We start from the raw sequence: 25557 nt of genomic DNA, 5'->3' as shown, positions 1-25557 counted from the left end.
GGATACATGGTCCATTATTCGAAACGCCTACCACTTCCGTTACTCATTAGCTAAACATTAACCTCACTCCAAATAACCATTTCCAACCCCCACTAACCCCCCTCCCCCCAGGAGCGTTCGTTTTCTATCCATTCTTTCCCTGCATTTATAAGTCTCTTTTCACTCTCCTTTCTCTGACAACCATTTGGAGTGTGTTGATAATTTATCCTGTTTCTGTTTAGATTGAGAGTAAACAATTCAAGAGCGACGTACCATTTGTTTTGCAAAATAAACAAATAAACAAACGGACGAACGAGGAATACAATAGACGAGGAGCTCATCCTACTTTTCCCTGTACTACTTATTCCACATTAACTTCTTTATTTACACCTCTTTAATTTCCTGTATTTCTCAAAACTCCAATTCCCATATCGCCTTTTTTGTCATTTCATATTTCGTTTTCCTATAATTTATCTCTTATTACTCGAGAGCTTTCAAGCTATTAGAGGTCACGCGAAGACGCCAAATCTTAGAAGCTAAATCACGTCTTGATTATTTTTATTTCTTCTTTGGAAGAGCCAAACACTTGCAACAAATACAACAAAAATAATCTGAATTAACTCAATTCTCTTTTGAAGGTTTCCGAACAGTTCAAAGCGCTCCCTCTCTGAGCTATTAAGAACTGCCGCGGCTGGCGACACTGTAGCATGAACCAAATTCTGTATCACCAAGAATTAACATATTTTTGTCAAATTAAGTTCTGTTATTACTACTTCTTTCAGTGATCAATACAGATCAGAATCACGAAAAAAGATTTTTTTAAATCCTGATGTCCAGAGAACAAATTTTTCACCATCAAACATCAATGAAAAGCAAAATATTAATTCAAGAGCACCGTGATTTTGGTATTCAAGTAGATGGAAAAGTTAATGTAAACAAGCGTTAACAGTCATATTTACGAGCATTTGCCCATATTTTTTGGACTTTTCTATCCATTGAAATCTATACTAATAATCAAACAACCATCAACAAACAGAATTTGGGTGCAATCAATTTTGAACTGCATTGTTCTATTACAGTTAACATCAGCCGCTAAGATGGCCTCAGTAGTTGGAGAAGAACAAAATATCTATTCTATTGAAACATTGCGTGTTTTAGGGTTATTAAAAAAACTGATTGAATTTCTTAAAAAGCGTGATATGAATTCGTTGATAGATCGATAACCGAAAAAGAAGTTGAAAATGGTCGGACAAAAAAACAAAATGGCGAACGCTAAAAATATTAAACAGTATAATTGGTCTTATTCCTAAAAGAATAGAATAGTTTTTAGATTTCGAAAGCTATTAAATTCCGTACTAAGAGTCGAAAATGATTTTTTCAAAAATGTGCAGAAATATAGGGCAATCGAGGTAAAATTTTTCCAGAATGATTTTAGAGATAACTATTTTGTCAAGTGCAAAGATATCTCCAATCTATTGTACTGATCCAGCTTGATTTTGTTTCCTCACCTTTTTTCGCACTCTAATTCTTCTATGTGCCTTGGTACTGCTATTGGTATCATTTGACTAGGACGTTGAGGACTTTTTGAGTAACTTGCAAGTTGATTGTTTTTCTATTAAAACTTGGTTAATTACAGTAGTGCTCATAATCTACTTGAAAACAATGTTGTTCATTTTTTCTTTATAAAGTTATTGTTGATTTTTAATATTCATTCATTTATTGTTAATTTTATCATTGAATTTAAATGCATTTCAGTGTTCTTGCAAAGCCATCGCATCACAATTTTTTGTCGAAATTGTTCCGTCTTTTCCAAACGAAAAACTTGTTGGTTTATTTGCATCCAGAAAGTTTTTAATTTGGTTCTCCGATTTTAGTGACAAAGTGCCGGACTTAATGACGAAAGAACGATTTTGTATCATGTGATTGGACTATTTCTGTGTATTGTTCTAAGCGCTGTCGCTTTTTCTACAGGTTGTTTATGATCGGTTTGTTAGCCAAAAATTACAAAAACTTATTTTTGTCTTGGCTTGGGCACTCAAAACTGTTTCCCTTTTTCTCCATTCTAACCTTCCAGGGAACCTGCTGTTCAAGAGAATTATCGTTTCCATTACCATTTCTGGCAATTGGAATGATAATAGTTTCGAACAATTTTTCGCCAAAAAGCAAGCTTTTTCAAAATTTTGTAACTCATCAAAAATATAGGTTTTTGAATAGATAAATATTCCATATGCCTAGAACACACTAACTGCTGTCAAGCAAATCCAGGAGCGTGCTTCATATCTAAGCTGTTCTGATGATCAACTGATGAACAACAAATGTTTTCCTTAAAAATGCTCTACTTGAAATGGTATGAAGAATCCGCCTACAACCAAAGTTGGGTCGAATCACGAAAGCTGATGTAAGTCAGCGTGAAGAAATTTAGATTTTATGTTGATCTAAAAGCAATTTTATGCTTGATGGTTAAGGAGAAAAAATGGTGTTATGGTATCAGTGAGACCTTGCGCTTACATTTATATTACACCGTTTTCATTTTCAGGAATCTAAAAGATAGAGTAACACTTATATAGGCTGATCATTCGTTACGGATAGCATCTTTCTTTCTGTGCTATTATTTCCAATTAGATCGACACAAATTTCGTTGAGAGATGATAGAAAACGGATACATGATCCATTATTCGAAACGCCTACCACTTCCGTTACTCATTAGCTAAACATTAACCTCACTCCAAATAACCATTTCCAACCCCCACTAACCCCCCTCCCCCCAGGAGCGTTCGTTTTCTATCCATTCTTTCCCTGCATTTATAAGTCTCTTTTCACTCTCCTTTCTCTGACAACCATTTGGAGTGTGTTGATAATTTATCCTGTTTCTGTTTAGATTGAGAGTAAACAATTCAAGAGCGACGTACCATTTGTTTTGCAAAATAAACAAATAAACAAACGGACGAACGAGGAATACAATAGACGAGGAGCTCATCCTACTTTTCCCTGTACTACTTATTCCACATTAACTTCTTTATTTACACCTCTTTAATTTCCTGTATTTCTCAAAACTCCAATTCCCATATCGCCTTTTTTGTCATTTCATATTTCGTTTTCCTATAATTTATCTCTTATTACTCGAGAGCTTTCAAACTATTAGAGGTCACGCGAAGACGCCAAATCTTAGAAGCTAAATCACGTCTTGATTATTTTTATTTCCTCTTTGGAAGAGCCAAACACTTGCAACAAATACAACAAAAATAATCTGAATTAACTCAATTCTCTTTTGAAGGTTTCCGAACAGTTCAAAGCGCTCCCTCTCTGAGCTATTAAGAATTGCCGCGGCTGGCGACACTGTAGCATGAACCAAATTCTGTATCACCAAGAATTAACATATTTTTGTCAAATTAAGTTCTGTTATTACTACTTCTTTCAGTGATCAATACAGATCAGAATCACGTTAAATTATTACAAATCTTGAAACTTTTATTGATCTTACAATCCAACCAATTGGCTGCAAAAGCTGTATTACCATTTTTTATAATTATTTGAATTTATTTAATGCAAAGATGATATCTCTTCATATTACCATATTTGTGCTTTTCCAACTACTTCAAGTTTCTGCAGACAGTAAGTAATTTAGTTCACTTTCTTTTTCTTTCTTTCCTAATTTGATGTTAGAATATTGGTGAATTTTTTGTCAACAGTTTTTCGCCGATAAGTATAACGACTAATGCAGAAGCTTGTCGTCTTATCGATGAATAACTAAAGCATTTTAGTTCACTACACTGAGTGAATTCTTGAAAATTTAATTTCGATCTCAATAAAGTGAGCAAATATGACATAAATGTCTGAAACTATTTTGAGAAAGTTAAGTTTTTTTGTAAAAATTTTTGTGGTATAACCCTGGTAAGGTCTTGGTGGTGATACAAGGAGCAGGCTCTTTTCTTTCTTTGTCCCACCCCCAAGCCTTATATAGCCAATCTGTTTGAACCCCACAGAAATTCAATTTTTATTACTTATCGATAATTGTTTTTGATAACGGTAATATGTCGTCATCAGAGGTAAATGCTTGGACGAGATAAATATCTAATTGATCAAAACACACATTTTTCAACTGCCGCTTACGTTATATGCAAATTGTAATTTCTTACGTATCCGATAATTTCAAACTTCGCCGTGTCATTATATTGTGTTTTTGTTTACCTGTGTATGTGAGTACATTAGGGGCAAAGTATATGTTATTAGATGTATAGGTTAGAGTGCATGTCGATGTGGGGGTGTGTCTAAATTAAATAATAATCGCCCTCATCTTCACAGCCGGCTATTATAGCGCTCCTAATTTTTTACAATTCAAAGAATGTAACGGCTGCTCTCCTATCAAAGTCAAGGAAAACTTTACACCGCCCAGTTCGTTTCAGCGGTTTCAAATCTGTCCGGATATTGTGTTTTTGCAGTTAACTTTTGTGAACTGTATTATCCGCTATACTGTCAAATACCGTTGCATTACTTGTTGCTCAATTACTCCTGCTAACTAATCGCTCAGCTTTGCTGAATAACAAACTTGTTTCAAACAATTAAATGTTGTTTGAGTTTTGGTTAATAACTCAAAATATGATTCGAAAATGCAAAACCCCTTATGTGCAGCTCTAGGTAACTGTCCTAGCGACTGGTTAGGGTAAACAATTTCTATCTCGCAATGTTTTAATGTTCTCGGCGACCTTTTCCCGATAATCGAAGTTAACAAATGCAACCAAATTTGCACGTTAATCAAAGTTAACAAATGTAACGAAATTCGCACTTTGTGCTTTTCAGCGCATTCAATTGCTCAATAACGCAATTTGGGAACTATGCTAGGCTTCGTTAAAGCCAGTAAGAGAAACTGACTTTATGCTTTGCACAAAGTTTCTCTTACTTAGGAACTTTGTTCCTCAGAAAGAAAGTTTGAGAATATCAAAGTTAATTCTCTTTTCACAAGTCAAAGTAAAGTTAAAACTGTACAATCACTAATATGATCTACAGAGACAAGACACGATAACAAGTAATTTACCGCTCAAGAAATTGTGCTTCAATACGCACTGTATGTCAGTTTAGTAAGACAAAATTAACGAGTTTCTTCTGATTTTTGGTAGTTTTTCAAGCTCCTTTTATGCTGCTAGTCACGTGGATTTACATGTCAAATTCAACTGTTGATTGGTTGTAGATAATAATGTCGACAGAATGTGAACACTTTTCCATAACGTCACTTTTTCAGTGTAAATTTGATGTCATGGGAAATTTGTTAACCATGTAGAAGTTTTGTCGAATATTCTGTATCAATAACAGGTTGATTCGCAATCCAATCGCAACGAATCTGATGCAATACTGTTAAGTCGTAGTATTGTTTTGCTGGTGGTTGAGGTAGTTCGAGTTTGAGTTATAGTTTGGATTCATGAATGACGATTGCGTACGAATAATAGTTGCTAAATATAAATGTTGAACAAATCTGTATGGCTTCAGTAGGATGTAGCATTAAATTCGCTTGTCATGCTATTCTAAATTGAACTGCTTGAAATGACCTTGGTGCGCTATTCAATTTAATTTCTGAGTTGTTAAGCTCAGCCGCAATATCGCCGGCCCTGTTTTCCATCGCGAAAACATCTTTTCCAGGTAGTACTGGGGCGAGCTTCACTACTGGTCTCTTGTACACACCGTCGTTCGTTCGCACTATCGCTGATTGAATCACACCGTCAGACCCGTCGATGGTCTCCGTAACTCGACCTAGGTTGTAATATCCACGCTTATCGCTGTCTTCGATCAACCAAACGAGATCGCCTTCTTTAAGGGTTTCATTCGCCGTAGATCGCCATTTTTGCCGATTATTCAGAGTTGGCAGATATTCTTTACGAAATCTGTCCCATATGAGATTTGCATATGCTTGAGTTTGTCGAAAGAGCTTTCGATGATCAACAAATTCTTCCGCGCATGGTAGGTAGGGTAAGCAAACGTTCTTGTTGCCAAGCAAGAAGTGATTGGGGGTCAATGCCTCCAAGTCATTAACATCTGAACTGACTGGAGTCAAAGGTCTCGCATTCAAAGTCTGCTCAACGATGCACATCGTTGTTGAAAGAACGTCCTCGTTGACTGATCTGTTCCCCAACACTGCATACATTGCTTTCTTGCAACTCCTCACCAACCGCTCCCATACTCCTCCAAAGTGAGGTGCTGCGGGTGGGTTGAACTTCCATCTGATCCCTCGTTGAATTAGATGTTCTTCGATCCCTTCTTTGTTCCATGCCGCAACGTACTCTGCAAACTCTCTTTCAGCTCCAACAAAGTTTGTTCCGTTGTCACTGATGATTGTACTTGGTTTGCCTCTTCGAGCAACAAATCTCATTATTGCATTGAGACAACTGTCTGTGTCCAACTTAGGTACCACTTCTATATGCACCGCTCTCATAGTTAGACAAGTAAAGAGACAACACCATCGCTTTTCGTTTCTTCGCCCAATCTTTACAATGAAAGGGCCAAAGTAGTCAACTCCAACATTTGTAAAGGCTGTTGAAGCATCCAACCGCTCTTCGGGTAGATCTGCAATTACTGGTGCTATCGTTTGCGCTCTGCCTTTTCTGCAGGTAATGCACTTGTTCTTGATTGATCTTAAGGCGTTCCGTATGCCTAGGATCCACATCTTCCGCTGAACAATGTTTCTTACATGCTCAGTGCCCTCGTGTTGATTTTCCTTGTGCTCGTTTCGCAAGAATAATTCAACCGCATGATGTTTCCAATGTAGCAAAATTGGATGCTTTGCATTGAAGTCCAATTGACTCTTGCCTATTCTGCCTTTGGCTCGAATAAGTCTTTCCTCATCTAGGAAAGGGGAGAATTGGATGATTTCGCTGCCTTTTGGAATTTCCTTTCCAGCTTTGAGAGATTTCATCTCTTCACCAAACTGTTCTTGCTGTAGTAACTTGAAGATTGTTGCTTTTGATTTTTCACTTTCTTCAATGCTGACTACGAGTGTTGCTGGTTTGTGTTTGTTCAATGCTCGCTGTACGTATGCCACTGTATTTACTGGTCTGTTAAAATTACTGAATCGTTCCCACTGAATAACGGCTTTCTTTTCTTCAGCCTGTATCATGAAGACTGATGAGGGTATATTCTCTTCATCTGACGCAAAGATTAGGTTCACTTGCTCTGGCCATTCACTTTCTGGTCGCTTCAACCAGGCCGGCCCAGTGAGCCACTCACTTCTCTTGAGTTCTTCAATGTTGATTGCTCTGGTGCCAATGTCCGCTGGGTTGTTGATACCGCTCACATGTTTCCACTGTGAAACATCAGTTGTATCTAGTATCTCAGCTACTCGATTGGCCACAAACACTTGTTGTTTGCGATGGGAACTGTGTATCCACTGCAATACCGTAGTTGAGTCTGACCAAAAACTGCAACTATTTATCCTCATTTCATGTTCCTTGACTATCTGTTCTTTCAACCTCACTGCCATGACTGCCGCTTGCAACTCCAATCATGGTATTGAAAGATGCCTCATCGGTGCCACTCTGCATTTTCCATTGACAAATGCTAAGTCAGCTGAGTATTCTTTTGGTTGTGAACGTAGATAGGCCACTGCACACATCGTGTCTTCAGATGCGTCAGCAAACACATGAAGTTCGGCTTTATCCCTCTCTCTGTTGAAGTACCTTCTATCGATGCTTGTCTCAGCCACTATTGGAAGTTGTTCTTTCCATCTCAGGAACTCTTCCTCTTCACTGGGCTCCACTTCGTTGTCCCAATGTTGTCCATTCTTAGTCCAGATGCCTTTCAGAAGTCGTCTCATATGAACACTGAACGGAGCAAACAATCCGATCGGGTCGAATACTGAAGATACCAGTGACAGAATCTTCCTCTGGGTTATAGGTGCTTCAACTTCCTTGTTTGTACCTCTGCATACTTGAAGACTATCATCAGTAACGGTCCATTGTAGTCCTAGCACTGAGGATCCCTCCGTACTGGGTTCCACTTCGACTTGCTTTGTGTTGCTGATTGACTTCAAGTCCTCTGGGATTGCATCGGTAACCTCATCGTTGTTGCTTATCCACTTCTTCAGCTCGAATCCGTGTTGTGAGAGAAGAGGTTGTAGTTGGTTGAAAACTTCAATTGCTTCTTCCGGGGTTTCTACTGATTTGATGAAATCGTCCATGTAGAAGTTGTTTTGTATTGCCTTGGTTGCTATTGGATACTCTTTTTCGTTGTCCAGTCCCACTCGCTTGAGAGCATAGTTCGCGCAAGTTGGAGAACTCTTAGCTCCAAATACGTGACGCTGATATTCGTATATCTGAACAGGTTCGTTAGTTCTTGGACGCCATAAAAACCTCAAGCAACTTCTATCCTGTTCAGGAACTTGCACTTGCAGAAACATCGATTCGATGTCGGCTGTTAGGGCTATTGGTCCTTCACGGAAACTGAATATTGTTCCAATCAACCCATGTAGCAGATCAGGTCCTGCTAGTAGCTTATCATTTAGGCATATGTCTTTGTACTTTGATGCGGCATTGCAAACACGTCTTACTTTGCCAGGCTTGTTCGGGTTTAGCACTGGATGGTGGGGCAAATACCAGTCTTTCCCGAAGGTGCCTTTCACTTCGGACTCGTCCAATATCTTTACGAATCCTTTTTCTACATCTGTATCTATTGACTGTCGATACAAACTCTTCAAGTTGGGGTCCCTTTGGAATCTTCGCTCCAGTGAGTAAAGCTGACCCAGGGCTGAGCTCTAGTTGTTCGGTAGGTTTGGCTCTGGTTCACTCCACAGCATTTCCACTTCGTATCGCTCGCCTGTGAACTTCGTCGTACTCTCTAGCATCTTCTGTGCCTGCAGTTCCTTCTTTGACTGACTGACAACGTTGATTTTTGAAGCATAGGTTTCTATGTCCCACCAGGTTTGGATATTCTCAGCCACTTTCACATCTTCTGTGAAGGCGAAATGACAAACATTTTGTCTTCTTTTGCCCGTCATGGGTCCACTGACTACCCATCCTAGCTCTGTTAGAACGGCGAAAGGTTCACTTCGTGTTCCTATCTTATAGTCCAATGGGCGTTGTAGCTCATAAGCATCTTGATCAAGGATGATGCCAACTTCCATCAAGTTGAAGCTTTTGTTGGGTAAAACACTCAAGTGAATGAAGCTTTGCTTCAGCTTGTTGTAGTTGTAGTTTGTGTTTCCCAAGGAGATTGAAGGGTGTGCAAACGCTTCGATTGAATGCACCTTTGAATGTACTCCCTTTATTTTTAGAGGAACCTTTTCTGTCTTCAGATCCTTCGTTCCGTGTATGCCAGCTATGTTGAGCGTCACATCGGTGCCTTGGGCCCGTAACTTCTCTTGCACACTTTGATCGATGAATGAAACCGTTGATCCACTATCGAGGAAAGCATATGTGTTCAGCCTGTTGCCACCGCACTGTATTGAGACAGGAACTATTTGAAGAAAGCTAGTAACTTCGTTACTCTGGTTGATTGTTGCTGCGCTTATGTTGACTGCTTGATTGCCCTCGTCCATTTGATTTTCTGAGTGTAGCAATCGGTTGTGCTTCTTGATGCATCCATTGATGCCGCACGCATTGACTTTACAATCTTTGATTGCATGTCCTTTGCCTAGACATCCGTAACATAAGCGTTGCTTTCTCACTGCTGCGTACCGATCATTCACACTCATGTTCCTGAATAGTGGACAGTTCCATTTTTTGTGAGTGCCATCAGCTAGCGGACAGTGATCACTTTGCGTTTGCTTCGTTTCTTTCACGTTGGAACTTGCACTAAAGTTCGATGTTTTCGAGAACCGTTTGTCTCTATTTGTGCTTCTTCGGTCTTCTTCTCTTCGCTCTCCCTTGAAAGCTGAAAACCCTTCGTGCACGAAAGCTATCCTAGATAGCCACTTTTCAAACATAATCAGATCAGGCCAATCTTCATCTTTATCATCAACATAGAACCACCACTTCTCTTTGAGAACTTGGGGTAGTTTATCTACTGCCATATAGAGTGTCGAGCTTGATTGCAGATCACCAATCTGCTTGTACTCTTTGAGCACATTCACAAAGTTCGAAACAATAACTGAGAAACTGATCAGACCTGTTGAGTCGTGTGGTTTCACCTGACTTGCTTTGCGAAGACTCTCCAGTTGTGCATCAATGATCACATGAGGCCTTCCAAATTTCCTCTCCAGAATGCTCCATGCAGCACCATAGAACTGTCCAGAATAGCCCATTCCAGAAATTGCTGACCTTGCCTTGCCTGTCAGTAGAGTCTTCAGATGGCTCATCTTCTCTGAGTCTGGTATTGGTCGTTGATCCACTGTAGCAATGAACATACTAGACCACTCCGGCCATTCGAGAGGGTTTCCGTCGAAGTTGTTCAAATTCAGCTTTGGTAAGTTACTACTACCTGAATAGCCAGTGTTGTATCGTAATAGACCAGCTCTGGGGGAAACGTCTCGGTCTTCAACACTTGAGGATCGGTCTCGTGAACTGCGATATCGTGAAAAGTGACTTTGCCTGTTCAATTCAGGGGTCACTTCGAAGCGAGCTGTTGATCGATCTGGTGTTAGAAGGTTGTCAATTCTGCTGGCCCAGTCAGAGACATCTCTCTTCTTGGGTGTCCAGTTGAAGGGTGATTTGTCTCGAACACTAGTGGATTGGGAACGAGCATCATCGTTCTCTAATGCTGTTCTCTTCACTTTGCGCTCTAGCTCACGCTCTTCCTCCAGCAGTTGATGCTTGGTTTCCAATTCCTTCATTTGCATTTCTAGCTCTAGCTTCCTCCGCTCGAACTGTGCCTGTTCCAGTCGCATCTTGGTGTCGAATTCGATATCGAATTTCTTCATCCTTTCCTCGCGCCTTTGCTTTGCTGAAGATGTTTCCGAAACATTCTCTGTCTCTTGGCCACTTGCTGTTGCTCCATTTTGCACTGTTTGAGCAACTGGGCTGTCCGTTGGGTAGTTGTTGTGGCTCTCGCTGTCATCCACAGCTCGGGTTGCGTTGTTTTGCTCTGCATTCATTTCTGGTTGCGTGCCTTTGCTTATATATGAAAGCCAATGATAGTCCAAACTTGCTTTGCACTTCCTTGCTTCTTTCAGATGTTCTTCAACGAAATTTTTTTGGTAGGGCACAAGCTTGTTTCGACGCTGCAGTTGCTTGGGTATTTCTTCCTCTAGGAGGTGGACAGTCTGTTGATAGAGGACCTTTAATTTGTTGGGTCGATCTGAATCTTCAATTATTTTGTAGCCAAGACTTCTTTTAGTGTTGACTTCTTCCACTAAGTCTCGGAATCTCTTGTCGTACCTGTGAGCTGTTGATTGAAGCTCCTCTCTGCTGGTTGTGCTCGAGTTGCCTGGTTGCTGTTTGCTTTGCTTGTTCCGTTTAAAAGAGGTCAATTCTTCAACGTGTTTTGTGAATTGCACTCTTCTGTTCGCCTCACTAGCCTGTTGCTGTTGATTTGTTTGATTCTCTTTTGGGGTTGCCTTCGGCAATCTCTTCATCAGGTTGGACAGCAGTTTGCCTTCCACTGTCCGGGTCGGCGGACCAAAATGTAACGGCTGCTCTCCTATCGAAGTCAAGGAAAACTTTACACCGCCCAGTTCGTTTCAGCGGTTTCAAATCTGTCCGGATATTGTGTTTTTGCAGTTAACTTTTGTGAACTGTATTATCCGCTATACTGTGAAATACCGTTGCATTACTTGTTGCTCAATTACTCCGGCTAACTAATCGCTCAGCTTTGCTGAATAACAAACTTGTTTCAAACAATTAAATGTTGTTTGAGTTTTGGTTAATAACTCAAAATATGATTCGAAAATGCAAAACCCCTTATGTGCAGCTCTAGGTAACTGTCCTAGCGACTGGTTAGGGTAAACAATTTCTATCTCGCAATGTTTTAATGTTCTCGGCGACCTTTTCCCGATAATCGAAGTTAACAAATGTAACCAAATTCGCACGTTAATCAAAGTTAACAAATGTAACGAAATTCGCACTTTGTGCTTTTCAGCGCATTCAATTGCTCAATAACGCAATTTGGGAACTATGCTAGGCTTCGTTAAAGCCAGTAAAAGAAACTGACTTTATGCTTTGCACAAAGTTTCTCTTACTTAGGAACTTTGTTCCTCAGAAAGAAAGTTTGAGAATATCAAAGTTAATTCTCTTTTCACAAGTCAAAGTAAAGTTAAAACTGTACAATCACTAATATGATCTACAGAGACAAGACACGATAACAAGTAATTTACCGCTCAAGAAAGTGTGCTTCAATACGCACTGTATGTCAGTTTAGTAAGACAAAATTAACGAGTTTCTTCTGATTTTTGGTAGTTTTTCAAGCTCCTTTTATGCTGCTAGTCACGTGGATTTACATGTCAAATTCAACTGTTGATTGGTTGTAGATAATAATGTCGACAGAATGTGAACACTTTTCCATAACGTCACTTTTTCAGTGTAAATTTGATGTCATGGGAAATTTGTTAACCATGTAGAAGTTTTGTCGAATATTCTGTATCAATAACGGGTTGATTCGCAATCCAATCGCAAAGAATCTGATGCAATACTGTTAAGTCGTAGTATTGTTTTGCTGGTGGTTGAGGTAGTTCGAGTTTGAGTTGTAGTTTGGATTCATGAATGACGATTGCGTACGAATAATAGTTGCTAAATATAAATGTTGAACAAATCTGTATGGCTTCAGTAGGATGTAGCATGAAATTCGCTTGTCATGCTATTCTAAATTGAACTGCTTGAAATGACCTTGGTGCGCTATTCAATTTAATTTCTGAGTTGTTAAGCTCAGCCGCAATATCGCCGGCCCTGTTTTCCATCGCGAAAACATCTTTTCCAGGTAGTACTGGGGCGAGCTTCACTACTGGTCTCTTGTACACACCGTCGTTCGTTCGCACTATCGCTGATTGAATCACACCGTCAGACCCGTCGATGGTCTCCGTAACTCGACCTAGGTTGTAATATCCACGCTTATCGCTGTCTTCGATCAACCAAACGAGATCGCCTTCTTTAAGGGTTTCATTCGCCGTAGATCGCCATTTTTGCCGATTATTCAGAGTTGGCAGATATTCTTTACGAAATCTGTCCCATATGAGATTTGCATATGCTTGAGTTTGTCGAAAGAGCTTTCGATGATCAACAAATTCTTCCGCGCATGGTAGGTAGGGTAAGCAAACGTTCTTGTTGCCAAGCAAGAAGTGATTGGGGGTCAATGCCTCCAAGTCATTAACATCTGAACTGACTGGAGTCAAAGGTCTCGCATTCAAAGTCTGCTCAACGATGCACATCGTTGTTGAAAGAACGTCCTCGGTGACTGATCTGTTCCCCAACACTGCATACATTGCTTTCTTCTTCTTCGCCCTCATCTTCTCAGCCGGCTATTATAGCGCTCCTATTTTTTTTTACAATTCAAAGAATTTGAATTGTATTGGGCGCTGTCTTTTTTTTAAGATCTGTTCACACATTTAAATGTTTTTTGAAGTCAAACTGGAGTAGTAATTTTGGTCACGCCGAAACAGGAAGTGGAGCGAAAAAGCGAGTGGTTTTTGTGCGTGAATTTTTTTTCGCTCAAAATTTAAAGCAGGGTCAGAAAACTGTGTTAGAACAAAAATTCGCTTTCTGGCTAGTGGTTTTTTTGTTCACATGCGGCAGTTTCACTTTGATTTTTACTGTTTTTTTTTCGGTTTATTGGATCGGATTTTTTTCTAAATGGTTTTCCCAATCCACTCTTAGTCCGCTCTAGGTCTAGTTTTTTGTTTAGTCAATGAAAATTCTGTGAATTGTATGTTAGGACTTGTCCTGCTATGTTTTTAACTTCGTCGAACAAAAAAACGTTTCGATTTATCTCATTTCGCCGCTTTTTCAACATTTTGCGTGAAATCTTGTTGACATCTCTAGGCTAGTTTCTCTCTTCTCTCATTCTGCTAAAAGTGATTTTGAACATCAGTTGCTCAGCAAAGCAATTCAAAATGAACAGAGTCGGTATAAAAAATTGAAGTCAGAAAAAGAAACGGGATAAACCCATAAAGCCCAATTTTAGATGCCTTTTATTTGAACATCGTTCCTTTAAGTCATAGTTACCATCTCCAATGCTTATTGGTATTGATAGTAGCCCCTGTAGCCTCTCAGAAATATGTTCAACTAAGAAACAGAAATATGTTCAACTACGAAATGCCATCAAAATAAATTGGACTTAATAAATGTTTTTGAACAAAAATCCTTTTTTCAATATCTTCTATTCTTTCAATCCCAATCATGCTTATTGGAATCAACGGCGGCTATTTTCCGGCAATCTGCCGGGTACGTTTAAATTATTTAATTAATCGTTAAATTATTATCAAAAGTTTGTTTATATCTGTGAATAAATATCGCAGAAACTAAAGATTTACTGGTGCAAAAGTCCTTAAAGATCTGGAATTATGCGTGAATAGTTGAAAAAACGACGGTTATTAAGTAAACTAGGTGATCTTTTTTTGAAACGTTTTTTGCTCGTTTTGAAGCTTCTGGCCTTTGAAAAAACATGATAGTACTCATCAGCCATAATTTGATGACTACAGAAATGACCTCGTCAAACAACGCTGAAAAATTGAGTTATAAGTACTTGAGATTATCGAATATGTTTTTTCTGGTTTCGAAACAGCTTTAATGTATTGATTGTCCCAACGTTTTTACAGTATAATGCCACCAAAGTTGATTAATTTGCTACTAATGCTTTAAAGCAACATTAGTGTTTTTTTATATGAGTTCGAGAAAAAATGAATATATTGCACAACTCACCGAGCGATTGGAGTACTTCAACTCTCCAAATCGGACAAATCAAAAACGAGACAGTTTAATTAAAAACCAATTTTGTAGGCTGAGAAGTGAGACAATATCTCTAAAATTGCCAAGGAAAAAAATTCGATTATTTGGACAGGAAACGAGCCCTCCGCGATTTTTTGTGTTATTTATTTGTAACGGTACATACAAATTAGCCAAAATTAACTGAAGCTGTCGGTAGACTGAACTGAACTTCTGGACCATTCGAAGAAGTTCAGAGGCTAAACCTGCATTGATTAAGTTAGCCTCTGTTACTTTGGCCGACTTAGGAACTTTGTGAGAATGGTTTGATTATTGAATTAATAAAAGAGTACAATGGTTTAGTATAAATTAATCCGTTTTCAGTTTTTGTTAAATCGACTGTTCTTCATGACTTGTGATATTTTTATGGCTGAATAATTGCATAAATTTTCTTAAACATGTCGAAGCAGTATCGGGCACCGATGGTAAAAGGTGCACATATGGCAAATAATCCACATGGCATCAATGTTGATGACATCGCCGGCCCCATTTGCAGGGTTGCAAAGAATAGTCGGCTTCCGTAAGGACGATGCTTTGTTAGGTAAAAACGTTTTTGCCAATAAATAATTCTAAAGAAAATAACTGAGCGGAGAAAAAGATGGTTACAAGAGATAACAAAGCAAATCATTTTAAAATTGGCGTTTCTAACTGATGAAGCGGGTAAGGGCAAAAAATGTAATACCCAAGCGACACAAGCTAAAAAATGCTAAAGCGGAGGTTGCTGCGGTGTAGCAACTTTCTAGACAGCGCGAAAACGAGATTCCTACGTGTTGCGGCCTGTATATACCTGTACCTAACCGTACCTACCTATACCTGAAATTACCACTTCAGAGTGACGGACCTTCTAATGTATTGGATTTTTCAAGTCGTATGCTGATCGACAAGTAAGTGATGTGACTTCACAATAACGATAGTGTAGCTTTCTGCAGGATGAATTTATGGAAGCTGAGTGGTAAAATGATGCGAATTTGTCCGTTGAAGGTGAATGTAGTTTACTCTACAGAAGTCTTACTTAGCTTGAGAACGTGGCGGATCTTTTCACCGTATGCAGTCTTTATTTTGACCGATCGAACAACTTTATCCGAGACTGGATACACTTCTATTACCTTTGCTAGAGGTGTAAAATCTTCCAGAATCCAGACTAAGTCGTGAACTTTTAAGTTCTGATTTACTTTATGCCATTTTGAGCGTTTCTGCTGGTTAGGGAGATGCTCTCTGATAAATCGGTTTGAAAAATGTTGGGCTAGAATTTGTGATGTTTTCCAAGATTTAGTAACTGCTACTTTGCTTTTAGAGAAGAATCCTGAAGGGAGATTGATTGAGGGTCTACCCAAAAGGAAATGATTAGGCGTTAAAGTGAGTGGATCGTTTATATCGCTAGAAACATTTGTCAATGGTCACGACTTCATGTTGGACTCAATTTCACAAGCGAATGTCGACAGCGTTTTGTCTGTTAGCGTTCTTGAGCCAGTGACTTTGTAGAGGGAGTGTTTGAAAACTTGAACTATCCTTTCCCTGCTGCCGCCAAAATGCGGAACCAGAGGGGGGTTAAATTTCCAATTGATATCTACGTCTAAGATGTGGAGCTTAGATGCAAATTCTCGCGAGGATCTGAGAGCTTCTCTTCCTTCTCTCAATTCGGAACAAGAGCTGACGAAAAATTTTCCGTTATCGGAATAAAATATTTTTGGTTTTCCGCGGCGGCTAATGAATCTGCGGATGCAACTCATTGTAGAATCTGTAGAGAAACATTCAGAATTTTCCAATTGAACGGCTCGTAGGACTAAGCACGAAAATAGAAGGATAAAAGGGTAGCAAATTTACCAGACTATTTCATAGGAAAAGAACCTATGAAGTCCAAACCTGTTGTTGCAAACGCAATGTGATTTTGGAGCGGTAATCGTTCACTGGGCAGATCTGACATCTGAGGTGGATTATTTTCTTGAGCTATTCTTCGACAAGGAATGCAGTGACGTATTGTTTGTCTAACAACAGCTCGGCATTTCAGAATCAAATAGTATTCCATTAGAAAAGAACGTGTTTGTTCAACACCAGAAGGACTATTCACTACATGAGTGTTTCTGATGGGGAGCTTAACGCTTGGGTTAACATCGTCTAAAATTAAAGGATGGCGAGTGGTTTTTAAGACCATTGCCTTAGACAGCCAACCTTTGGAGTTCATTCTTTCCGTTAACAAAAGGACAGATTGTCTTTAGAGGGCTTGACAGAAATATCGCCTTGCGTTTTTGTAAAGGCAAAATCTCGTCTCCAAAGATCTCACTTTGAGCAAAGCCGATGAGGTACTTGTAAACCAGTGTGTGATGTGCAAGTGATAATCAATTGCTCTGTTTTTTCAAAGGATCGAGGAAGAAGGAGCCATATGCTGCAACTCTAACCAGACGATTCTATTTGCTGAAGCGTGCAATGACGATGGGACATTTATTTGCTGAGTGAAGATTGGTCTGCAACGCATGAACAATGAGAACGTTCGAGTTTCGTGCTTTCAAGATGTCCTAAGTTGGCCAGTCACTTTTTTCTAACTGTAGAAATGAAGATCCGTTGAGCCATCGAGAACTGCTGTTCATCTGTTTAACTTCATAAACTCTTGAGCCAACATCGGCTGGATTGTCAGCCGAGGTGATGTAATTCCAGTCATGTGCAGCTGATACATCAAGTATCTTCGCCAGCTGTTAGCAGCAAATAAGCGATGACGTATCTCTGGGGTTCTGAGCCAATAACGAACTGTTGTACTATCGGACCAGAAAACTGTTTCATTTATACGAATGTCGTCCTCTTCTCTCACGAATTGTGCCAGCTGAGCTGCATAGATGGCGGCTTGCAACTCGAGATTTGGAATTGTCATTCTTTTGAAGGGAGATACGAGGGCTTTTCCCATGATGAATTTCACTTGAACAGGTTCATCCAAATTTTCAATACTAAGATGCGAAACTGCTGAGAGTGCATACTCCGACGCGTCTGAGAATGTATGGAGAACTGTTTCTTGTTTTGCTTTGTTAGTGAATAAACAGCGAGTTATTGAAACTTCGCGGAAGTCTCGTAGCTCATTTTGCAGTTGAGTTAGATCTGCAAATTCATTGAGGTTCAACGGTTTGTTCCACTTTGGTCCATGATGCCAGGTGGCCTGTAGATTTTTACGAACCCGAATGGTGAGTGGTGCTATAAAGCCTATAGGGTCAAAAATGGATGCAACAAAACGCAGAAGTTTTCTTTGCGTTACCATAGTCTTATCCATGGGAAACTTCTTGAACAGTTTTTTCTCGATTACATAAGTATCTGTTTTTGCATTCCACGGTAATTTGAGGAGTTTTTGAATTTGAGGTGAAGATTGGTTTGTGTTAAAAAGTTGATCCCTACCAACTTGTTGCAAAAATGCAGCCGAATTAGAATTCCACTTGGTGAAGTTAAAATCCCAAAGAGACAAGCAAGCTTTAGTGCTGCTCATTATATCTACAGCCTTTTCAACGTCGTCGGTGGAAATATACAAATCGTCCATGTAGATATTGCGTTTAACAATATGGGAGACCTCAAGAAAATATTTCTGATTATTTTTCGCAGAACGACGCAGAGCGTACGATGCAATGCAAGGAAGATGACGTTGCAACAAATATGTGTCTAGTGTATACATATATTTCTATTTTGCCGTTGTGATTCCATTTGCTGAAGCGTGCAATTTCAATGGGACATTTATTTGCTGAGTGAAGATTGGTTTGCAACGCATGAACAATGAGAACGTTCGAGTTTCGTGCTTTCAAGATGTCCTGACTTGTCCAGTCACTTTTTTCTAACTGTAGAAATGAAGAACCGTTGAGCCATCGAGAACTGCTGTTCATCTGTTTAACCTCATAAACTCTTGAGCCAACATCGGCTGGATTGTCAGCCGAGGTGATGTAATTCCAGTCATGTGCAGCTGATACATCAAGTATCTTCGCCAGCTGTTAGCAGCAAATAAGCGATGACGTATCTCTGGGGTTCTGAGCCAATAACGAACTGTTGTACTATCGGACCAGAAAACTGTTTCATTTATATGAATGGCGTTCTCTTCTCTCACGAATTGTGCGAGCTGAGCTGCATAGACGGCGGCTTGCAACTCGAGATTTGGAATTGTCATTCTTTTGATTGGAGATACGCGGGCTTTTCTCATGATGAATTTCACTTGAACAGTTTCATCCAAATTTTCATTCCTAAGATACGAAACTGCTGAGAGTGCATACTCCGACGCGTCTGAGAATGTATGGAGAACTGTTTCTTGTTTTGCTTTGTTATTGAATAAACAGCGAATTATTGAAACTTCGCGGAAGTCTCGTAGTTCATTTTGCAGTTGAGTTAGATCTGCAAATTCATTGAGGTTCAGTGGTTTGTTCCACTTTGGTCCATGATTCCAGGCGGCCTGTAGATTTTTACGAACCCGATTGGTGAGTGGTGCTATAAAACCTAGAGGGTCAAAAATGGATGCAACAAAACGCAGAAGTTTTCTGACGTTGCACCAAATATGTGTCTAATGTATACATATTCTTCTATTTTGTCGTTGTGATCTCACAAGAAACAAAGATTTGAACGGTCTGAAAGAACAACTTTGACTTGCATAAACATTTGCTCAATGTCGGCGGATATTGCGATATGACTTTCTCTGAAACGCAAAATAATACCAACAAGATTGCTGAGCAATTCCGGGCCTTTCAACAGATTTGAGTTAGGAGATTGGCCTTGAAAGATGCTGGATGCGTTAACCACCCGTCGAATTTTTCCGGGCGTTTTTTTGAGACCGGATGATGAGGTAGATAAGAAACTGACTTTGTGTTGTCGGTACAAGGATCAATTTTTACAACATATCCGTTTTGCAGGTCTTTTGGCAAAGTCTCTTCATATTTTTCTCTTAATAGTGGCTTTGTGGAAAGCTTTGCTTTTAGCTGCTTCAACTGTTTCTCAGCGAGCCATTTGTTATTGGGCAATTTTGCGTTCTCTCTCCACAAGAGGCCAACTTCGTAATGACCATCCTTGAATCTGGTTGTGGATTGCAAAATTTTCAAAGCCTTTTCATCGTTCTTGGACAGTGTTTTTTCCTTTGATGCCATGCCATAATTTTCGATCTTCATCCAATCCTGAATATTGGTGGAAAGTTCGTTGTGCAATTGGCCATGGGAACAAATTTGGGTTTTGGGAACTGGAAATTGCTCATCTGCAATTATGTTGGTCTTTCCGGCACCAGTTCAGCCTAATGGTGTCTTGACAGCCCAAGGTGTGATTTTCGGGCCTTTAACTATCTCACTGTAGTGGATTAGTTCATGGTTGTCAATTTCAATGATCATGCACACTTGATGTTGTTTGACATTTGGAAACGTGATGTGTTAAAGATGATCAAACTTACTACAAAGTTTGTTCAGCTCACTGGTTTTAACTGGCGTCATATTGAAATCTGGTACTGCGAGTACATCGATTGAAACTACTGAGCTATTCTGAGGTCTCTATGGCTTGATTTGGACAAAAACTTGAGAATGGTCTATTTCATTAGTTGTATGGTAGCCTCTGATGGTCATTTTTGCGACTGTGTTCATGTCAATCTCCTATTCTGATGCTGCAGATGTAAGCAGTAAGCTTTGACAACTTCCGTTCTCTAGATACGCATAAGTATCGGGAGTTTTTTTACCATTGGAAAATTCAACCGGAACAATGGCTACTTGTCCTGTTCCATGTAATTGAACGCATTTAGCGACCGATGGCGGCTTCACTCTCTGATTATTGTCTCCAAAGCTCTCATGGAGTACATTATGATGCTTTTGGCCACAATTGCCAGTTCGACAGACATTTTTTGAATTGCAATGTTGAACATGATGACTGCCAAAGCAGTTGAAGCAAAGTTTTAAGTTTTTGACATGTTCTCTCCGATCGAAAGGAGAGAGGGTCTGGAAAAAAGAACATTTGTAGAGATATTGACACGTCTCATTACTGGGGCAAACAACAGTTTTGGAGGGGCCTTGTTTGTTACCGTCGGAAAATGAGCCTTCTTGTTGACCATTGCGTGTCGTTCTCGTAGATGAGGGCAAAGGACTTTGAGTTTTCTGAATCCGTAGTTTATGAGCAAATTTTGATCTTCCATGACTGGGTCGCGTTACAGATATTGGCGCTGGCAAATCTCTGCAAGCCTTTGCGTAGATTGATAACCAATCAGAAAGGTCTTTAAGAGACGGCTGGACTGAACAATTTTCGAGGATATACTTGTTCCAGTCCAAGCGGACTGGTGTCGAAAATTTATTTAACGCCTGATTGAGATTTGTAGTAGAATGGATGTCGTGATTGAATCCAAGTTGTTGAAATGTGTCAACTAGGGTTATGAGAAAGGCTGAAAATTGGGTATAACTTTCAGGGACAGTCAGATTAGGTGGTTTGAACTGCGAGAGTTTTTCAAGAAAAGCATTTACTATCCGTTTTGGGTTTCCGAAGTGTTTCTCAAGACGATTCAACACTGGGACATACAGACTGCCGTTGCAGCCGTATCCATCTATTAAAGACGTTGCCTCTCCACTTAATAGCGATTGAAGATGTATCATCTTTTCTGATAATGACATAGGCAAACGATCTATTGTGGCTTGACAAATGCTGAGCCACTTCATCCATTCAAGCGTATTGCCATCAAGTTTTGTTGCCTGCAACTTAGGCACAGATTTCTGGAAACAAGTGGACATGGAAATGGGCTTCTGATATGAAGCAGAGCCAAGTGTAGCGGACGCCGACGGATCTAAGATTTGTTGATTTGGAAGGAATCTCCATGATGGATTGCTGTTCGAAATATGAAATGATGTGTCCTGGTTGAGTGAACTATTGTTTGAATTAGCGAGAAACGGCTGCGAAGGCAAGGCACGGTGAACACGATTTCCGGATGAAGTAGCCGTTGAGAAACCAATTTGGGATTCCATATTAGCCTGTGGCGAAATGCAATTGGATTGAACTGAGCTAGCGGGTGCTGCAGAATCCGACGAAACAAGTTGAGCCAACACTTCGATCCCAGCGGATGCTGAGAAAAATGTGGAGGTCCTGTTAGTGTTGAGAATTGTTGGGTTACTGCTGCTACTCTCAAATGTTACCCTCAAATTGACTGATGAAACATTGCTTAGTTTTGCACTTTGAGTTTCTTTCTCGTGCTTGCGGAGTGCAGCTGTTTTTTAGTTGAGAACAGAGCGTATCTGCGTCTTCTGATGGCGAGATGTCCAAAAGCTGTTGAACAGAGCTGTCGAGTTTCCCCTGCAGCTCTTTAGTTTCCATCAAGGTTTCTTCTACAATTTCAGTGTCCTCCCCGGAATCCATTCCTTATACAACTAATTTGATGCGAAATTCAATTTCGCTTTCAAACATTAGCTTTTGGTTTTTAATGTGCTTCAAATGAGGATCAACAGAGGATTCTTTGTTATCATCCATTGCTAGTGTGTTTGCGATCTTGTAGAATTTATCTGATGTTTAACTCTTGTTGATTTTCCGGTTCGATTAAGAACCCTTAAGTCTGTTTTTTCGAGGTGAGCTAGAGCTTCGAAATTATTTTAGCCTTTGTTAGGAGTTTGAAGAAGTTAGGCTAAATTAAACAGAAGTATAAATTAATCAGTTTTCAATTTTATTTTAATCGACTGTTCTACATGATTTCTGATGTTGTTATGGCTGAATGCTTGCATGACTTTTCTTAAACAAGTCGAATCAGTGAATAGTGCACATATGTCAAATAATCCACTGGGCATCAATGTTGATGACAAAACCTCACATTTACGGTTCTCTATTCTGGTTGTTTTTTTTCTATTCTCAAACTTGTTCAAGCAATCGTGGAATACTATTGCAAAACAGACAATATTGATGAATTTGGGCGCTAAAATGAGGACAGTCCAACAAATTTTGACTCTTGAGAAATCATTGAATGAGTGAGATTTTCAGAATTCCTCCAATTAAGTTAATCTAGAATTACAGGGCTTGCGAATGATGTTTCAGTTTTTCTCTTGTTAATATATTGATCGGCCAAGTTTGATTGGACAAAAACACGTACAATGGCTGATACTACTTCCTCTCAATAATTGAGGTTTGAACAGAAAATTCTATTTGAAAAATCTGTTGCCAATTAGCATCATTCAAAGTTCTGTGCAAAGAAAACAAAGTTTTTTGACAAGAAAAATTCATTATTGAATCGGTTATCGCTTATGTACATGCAAATATTCGAGTAAAAAGCCTAATTATCTCTTCAAGCATTTGAATTTTAATATTGTTATTTTACAAGTTTGCAAGATTTTTTAAGCAACTTATAACTTAAAATACTAGGGATAAGTTGCAGAAGCCTCAGATGATAATCCATCTTATTATAAGCGGTTACAAAATAACCTCTTTTGCGTGAAATTTGTGTTAGGTTATCATCATTTACGCAATTATTTGCAATAGAGGTTCAAATTTGGCAACAAGTTTTTCACAGTTACATGTTTAATCCTTTTCAAGTTAGCTTTTCATATTAGAGTATCTGTTTTATTAATAAAGTAAACTCGTGTTGAGTTTATTGCAAAACTATTCATAAATCACAGTTTTGAGAGGGGTCTTCAGACGGTATGGAAGTAAACAATACAAAGGTAACAATCTCAATAATTTGGGTGCAACAAATTTTGAAACCTTTATGCCTTCCTTACCAGTCGCGATTTTCAGTTTATTTTCCTAATTCTTTTCACAAGAAAGCTTGAAAATGCTGTTCAGCCTATTGTATCTAATTTTTCCCTGCTTGACCGGTTATTTGACCAGGCTAGTTATAACTAGTTATATCTGGGTTTACAACGTGAACATTCCTTCGGCTATGTACCATTAGCATTCAACCCCTCTATTGTCCAAGAGGCTATAATCTGTCTCTTGTTATTCTCCGTGACTTATTTGTCCCCTCTGACGGGTATATGGGGGGATGAATTCACGTGGGAATCACAGTGAGAGTGAAGTTAACCAAAGGTGCCCTAATTGACAGCCTTCATTCAATCACTATCATTCCGGGGTGGGGGAGGGGGGAATGGGAGTTGGGTTGGGGTTGTTACAAAGACTCCACCTGGATTATATTAGGCCGGGATATTAGTTTCTGACACTATAAAGTATAGACATTGCATATCTCACGCATTGAACTTGTGGCTTCCATATGAATATGTCACAAGATAGATGAATTCTGCATAAATGTGAAACTGAGAAATTAGAGATTTTGCCCAATTTTTGGGAAAATTGGATACTAAAAGTGTCCCATGGGAAAGACTTCTCCCTTAATTGACCAAATGAGTCTGAGATAATTGAGTTGCCATACTGCATTTGGATAATCGCTTTACTTTGGGAATTTCTAATGAGGAAAGACATTTGTGACATTTTCTGCAGCCGAAAAATGTGCTTCATTTCATATATTGTCGGGCTCACATGTAAAAACTCAAATTGAGAGGCTCTCTGTTGGAGAAATTATTGTTCTCATTGGCTACATGGTTTCGCTTTTTTCTTTGAAATCAGGAATGTTCGCCATCATGAGGAATTCTAAATTCAAGGTCTATTGTTAAGTGTTTCAGTTTTCTCAGTAGTCCCGTTATAGACACCAGATTGGTAGGGCGCAAGCGTCTAGATAACACAAATGGGCCAAATAGCCAAAGTGGAGGGTAAAATTTTTGTCAGGGTCTGTAATGAAAAAAAAAACATCCTAACAAATTAACGGTAACATCCTCTAGTCTGTCCAAACTTTTCGTATCGTATTTCCTGACGCTGTGAAGACGACCTCAACCTAAAACTAGATTCCCCATTTCGTTGCATAGATATAGCCTGTACTTTATAAAAATCACAACGGCGTAAATCATTAAGTTGATTTTTTATGATAATCAAAATAGAAACAGGGAGGCTTGGTAATGTACGTTTGCTCATTATTTTTCGACCCCACTCAACCACAGTTTTTACTTAAATTTCTACCAAATGAGAAAGAGATCTTCATCTTTTGTTTTCATCTTTTGTTTGAAAATATTTGCTGTATCCAAAAAAATTGCTTTATACTCAAACCGCAAAACAAATTAATTCAGGTCTCATAAGAGGGCCGATGATACCTGTTATTATGGAGACCAGCAGACAAAGCAGGCAACAAAATCAATTAAAACAACAAGACTTATTTACGACCAAATTTCAATGTCTATCTATTTAAACAAAAACCTGATAACAAAGCCAAAATTGCATCAGATAAAAATTAAACTTATCAAATTTACTTGAATTTCACTAGAAACTATATGGGACCTGCCTTTATTGAAAATATTTAAAATGTGGACAAATCTGAAATTTCAAATTAAGAAATACGTTCATAGAATTTTTAAATGACTCATCATAATTAGGTCAAAGAATTTTTAGCTATCAATTGAAATCATTAAATGGGCTCATTTATACCTCCTTATGAAGCCATTAAGAACAGTGGTTATTTAGAATGTTTTTGGAATACAAAAACAAAAATACAGGAAAAATCAAAATGTCAAAAATTGCGACAGTACGTGTCGTAATTTTTAAATTCAAAATCAATTCACTAATAATGTTGAATATAATCAATTGCGCCTTCTTTCATCTTAAAAACTAGAAAATGTGCAAAACTCCAAAAATTTATGATAATTTGGAGTTTCAAAGCCAAATGGCCATTTTTTAAAAATAAGGCAGCAATGAAGACAAGATTCTAATTCATTTGAAAAAAGCTGCCACTGGTTTGCTGCAACTACGTTACAAGATGACA

General features: G+C 39.0%; 1 protein-coding gene across 2 annotated transcripts in view; it reads left to right on the top strand.

Moving 5' to 3' along the window:
- The first annotated feature begins 2804 nt into the window (after positions 1–2804).
- The window catches only part of LOC142345362 (uncharacterized), a 72836-nt gene continuing 50083 nt past the window's right edge, over positions 2805–25557 (top strand). The window contains exon 1 of one of the 2 annotated variants that reach the window (XM_075397393.1): positions 2805–3591. In XM_075397393.1, the coding sequence (XP_075253508.1) occupies positions 3531–3591 (61 nt within the window). In that variant the 5' untranslated portion in view covers positions 2805–3530. The remainder of the gene's footprint in view (positions 3592–25557) is intronic. The other variant, XM_075397392.1, reaches the window with a different exon arrangement.

The sequence above is a fragment of the Convolutriloba macropyga genome, chromosome 9 (genome assembly GCF_964194025.1).
Source record: "Convolutriloba macropyga chromosome 9, txConMacr16.3, whole genome shotgun sequence".
NCBI classification, from domain to species: domain Eukaryota; kingdom Metazoa; phylum Xenacoelomorpha; order Acoela; family Convolutidae; genus Convolutriloba; species Convolutriloba macropyga.
Note: the sequence above shows the minus strand (reverse complement) of the source record. Positions and strands in the feature narration are given on the sequence as shown.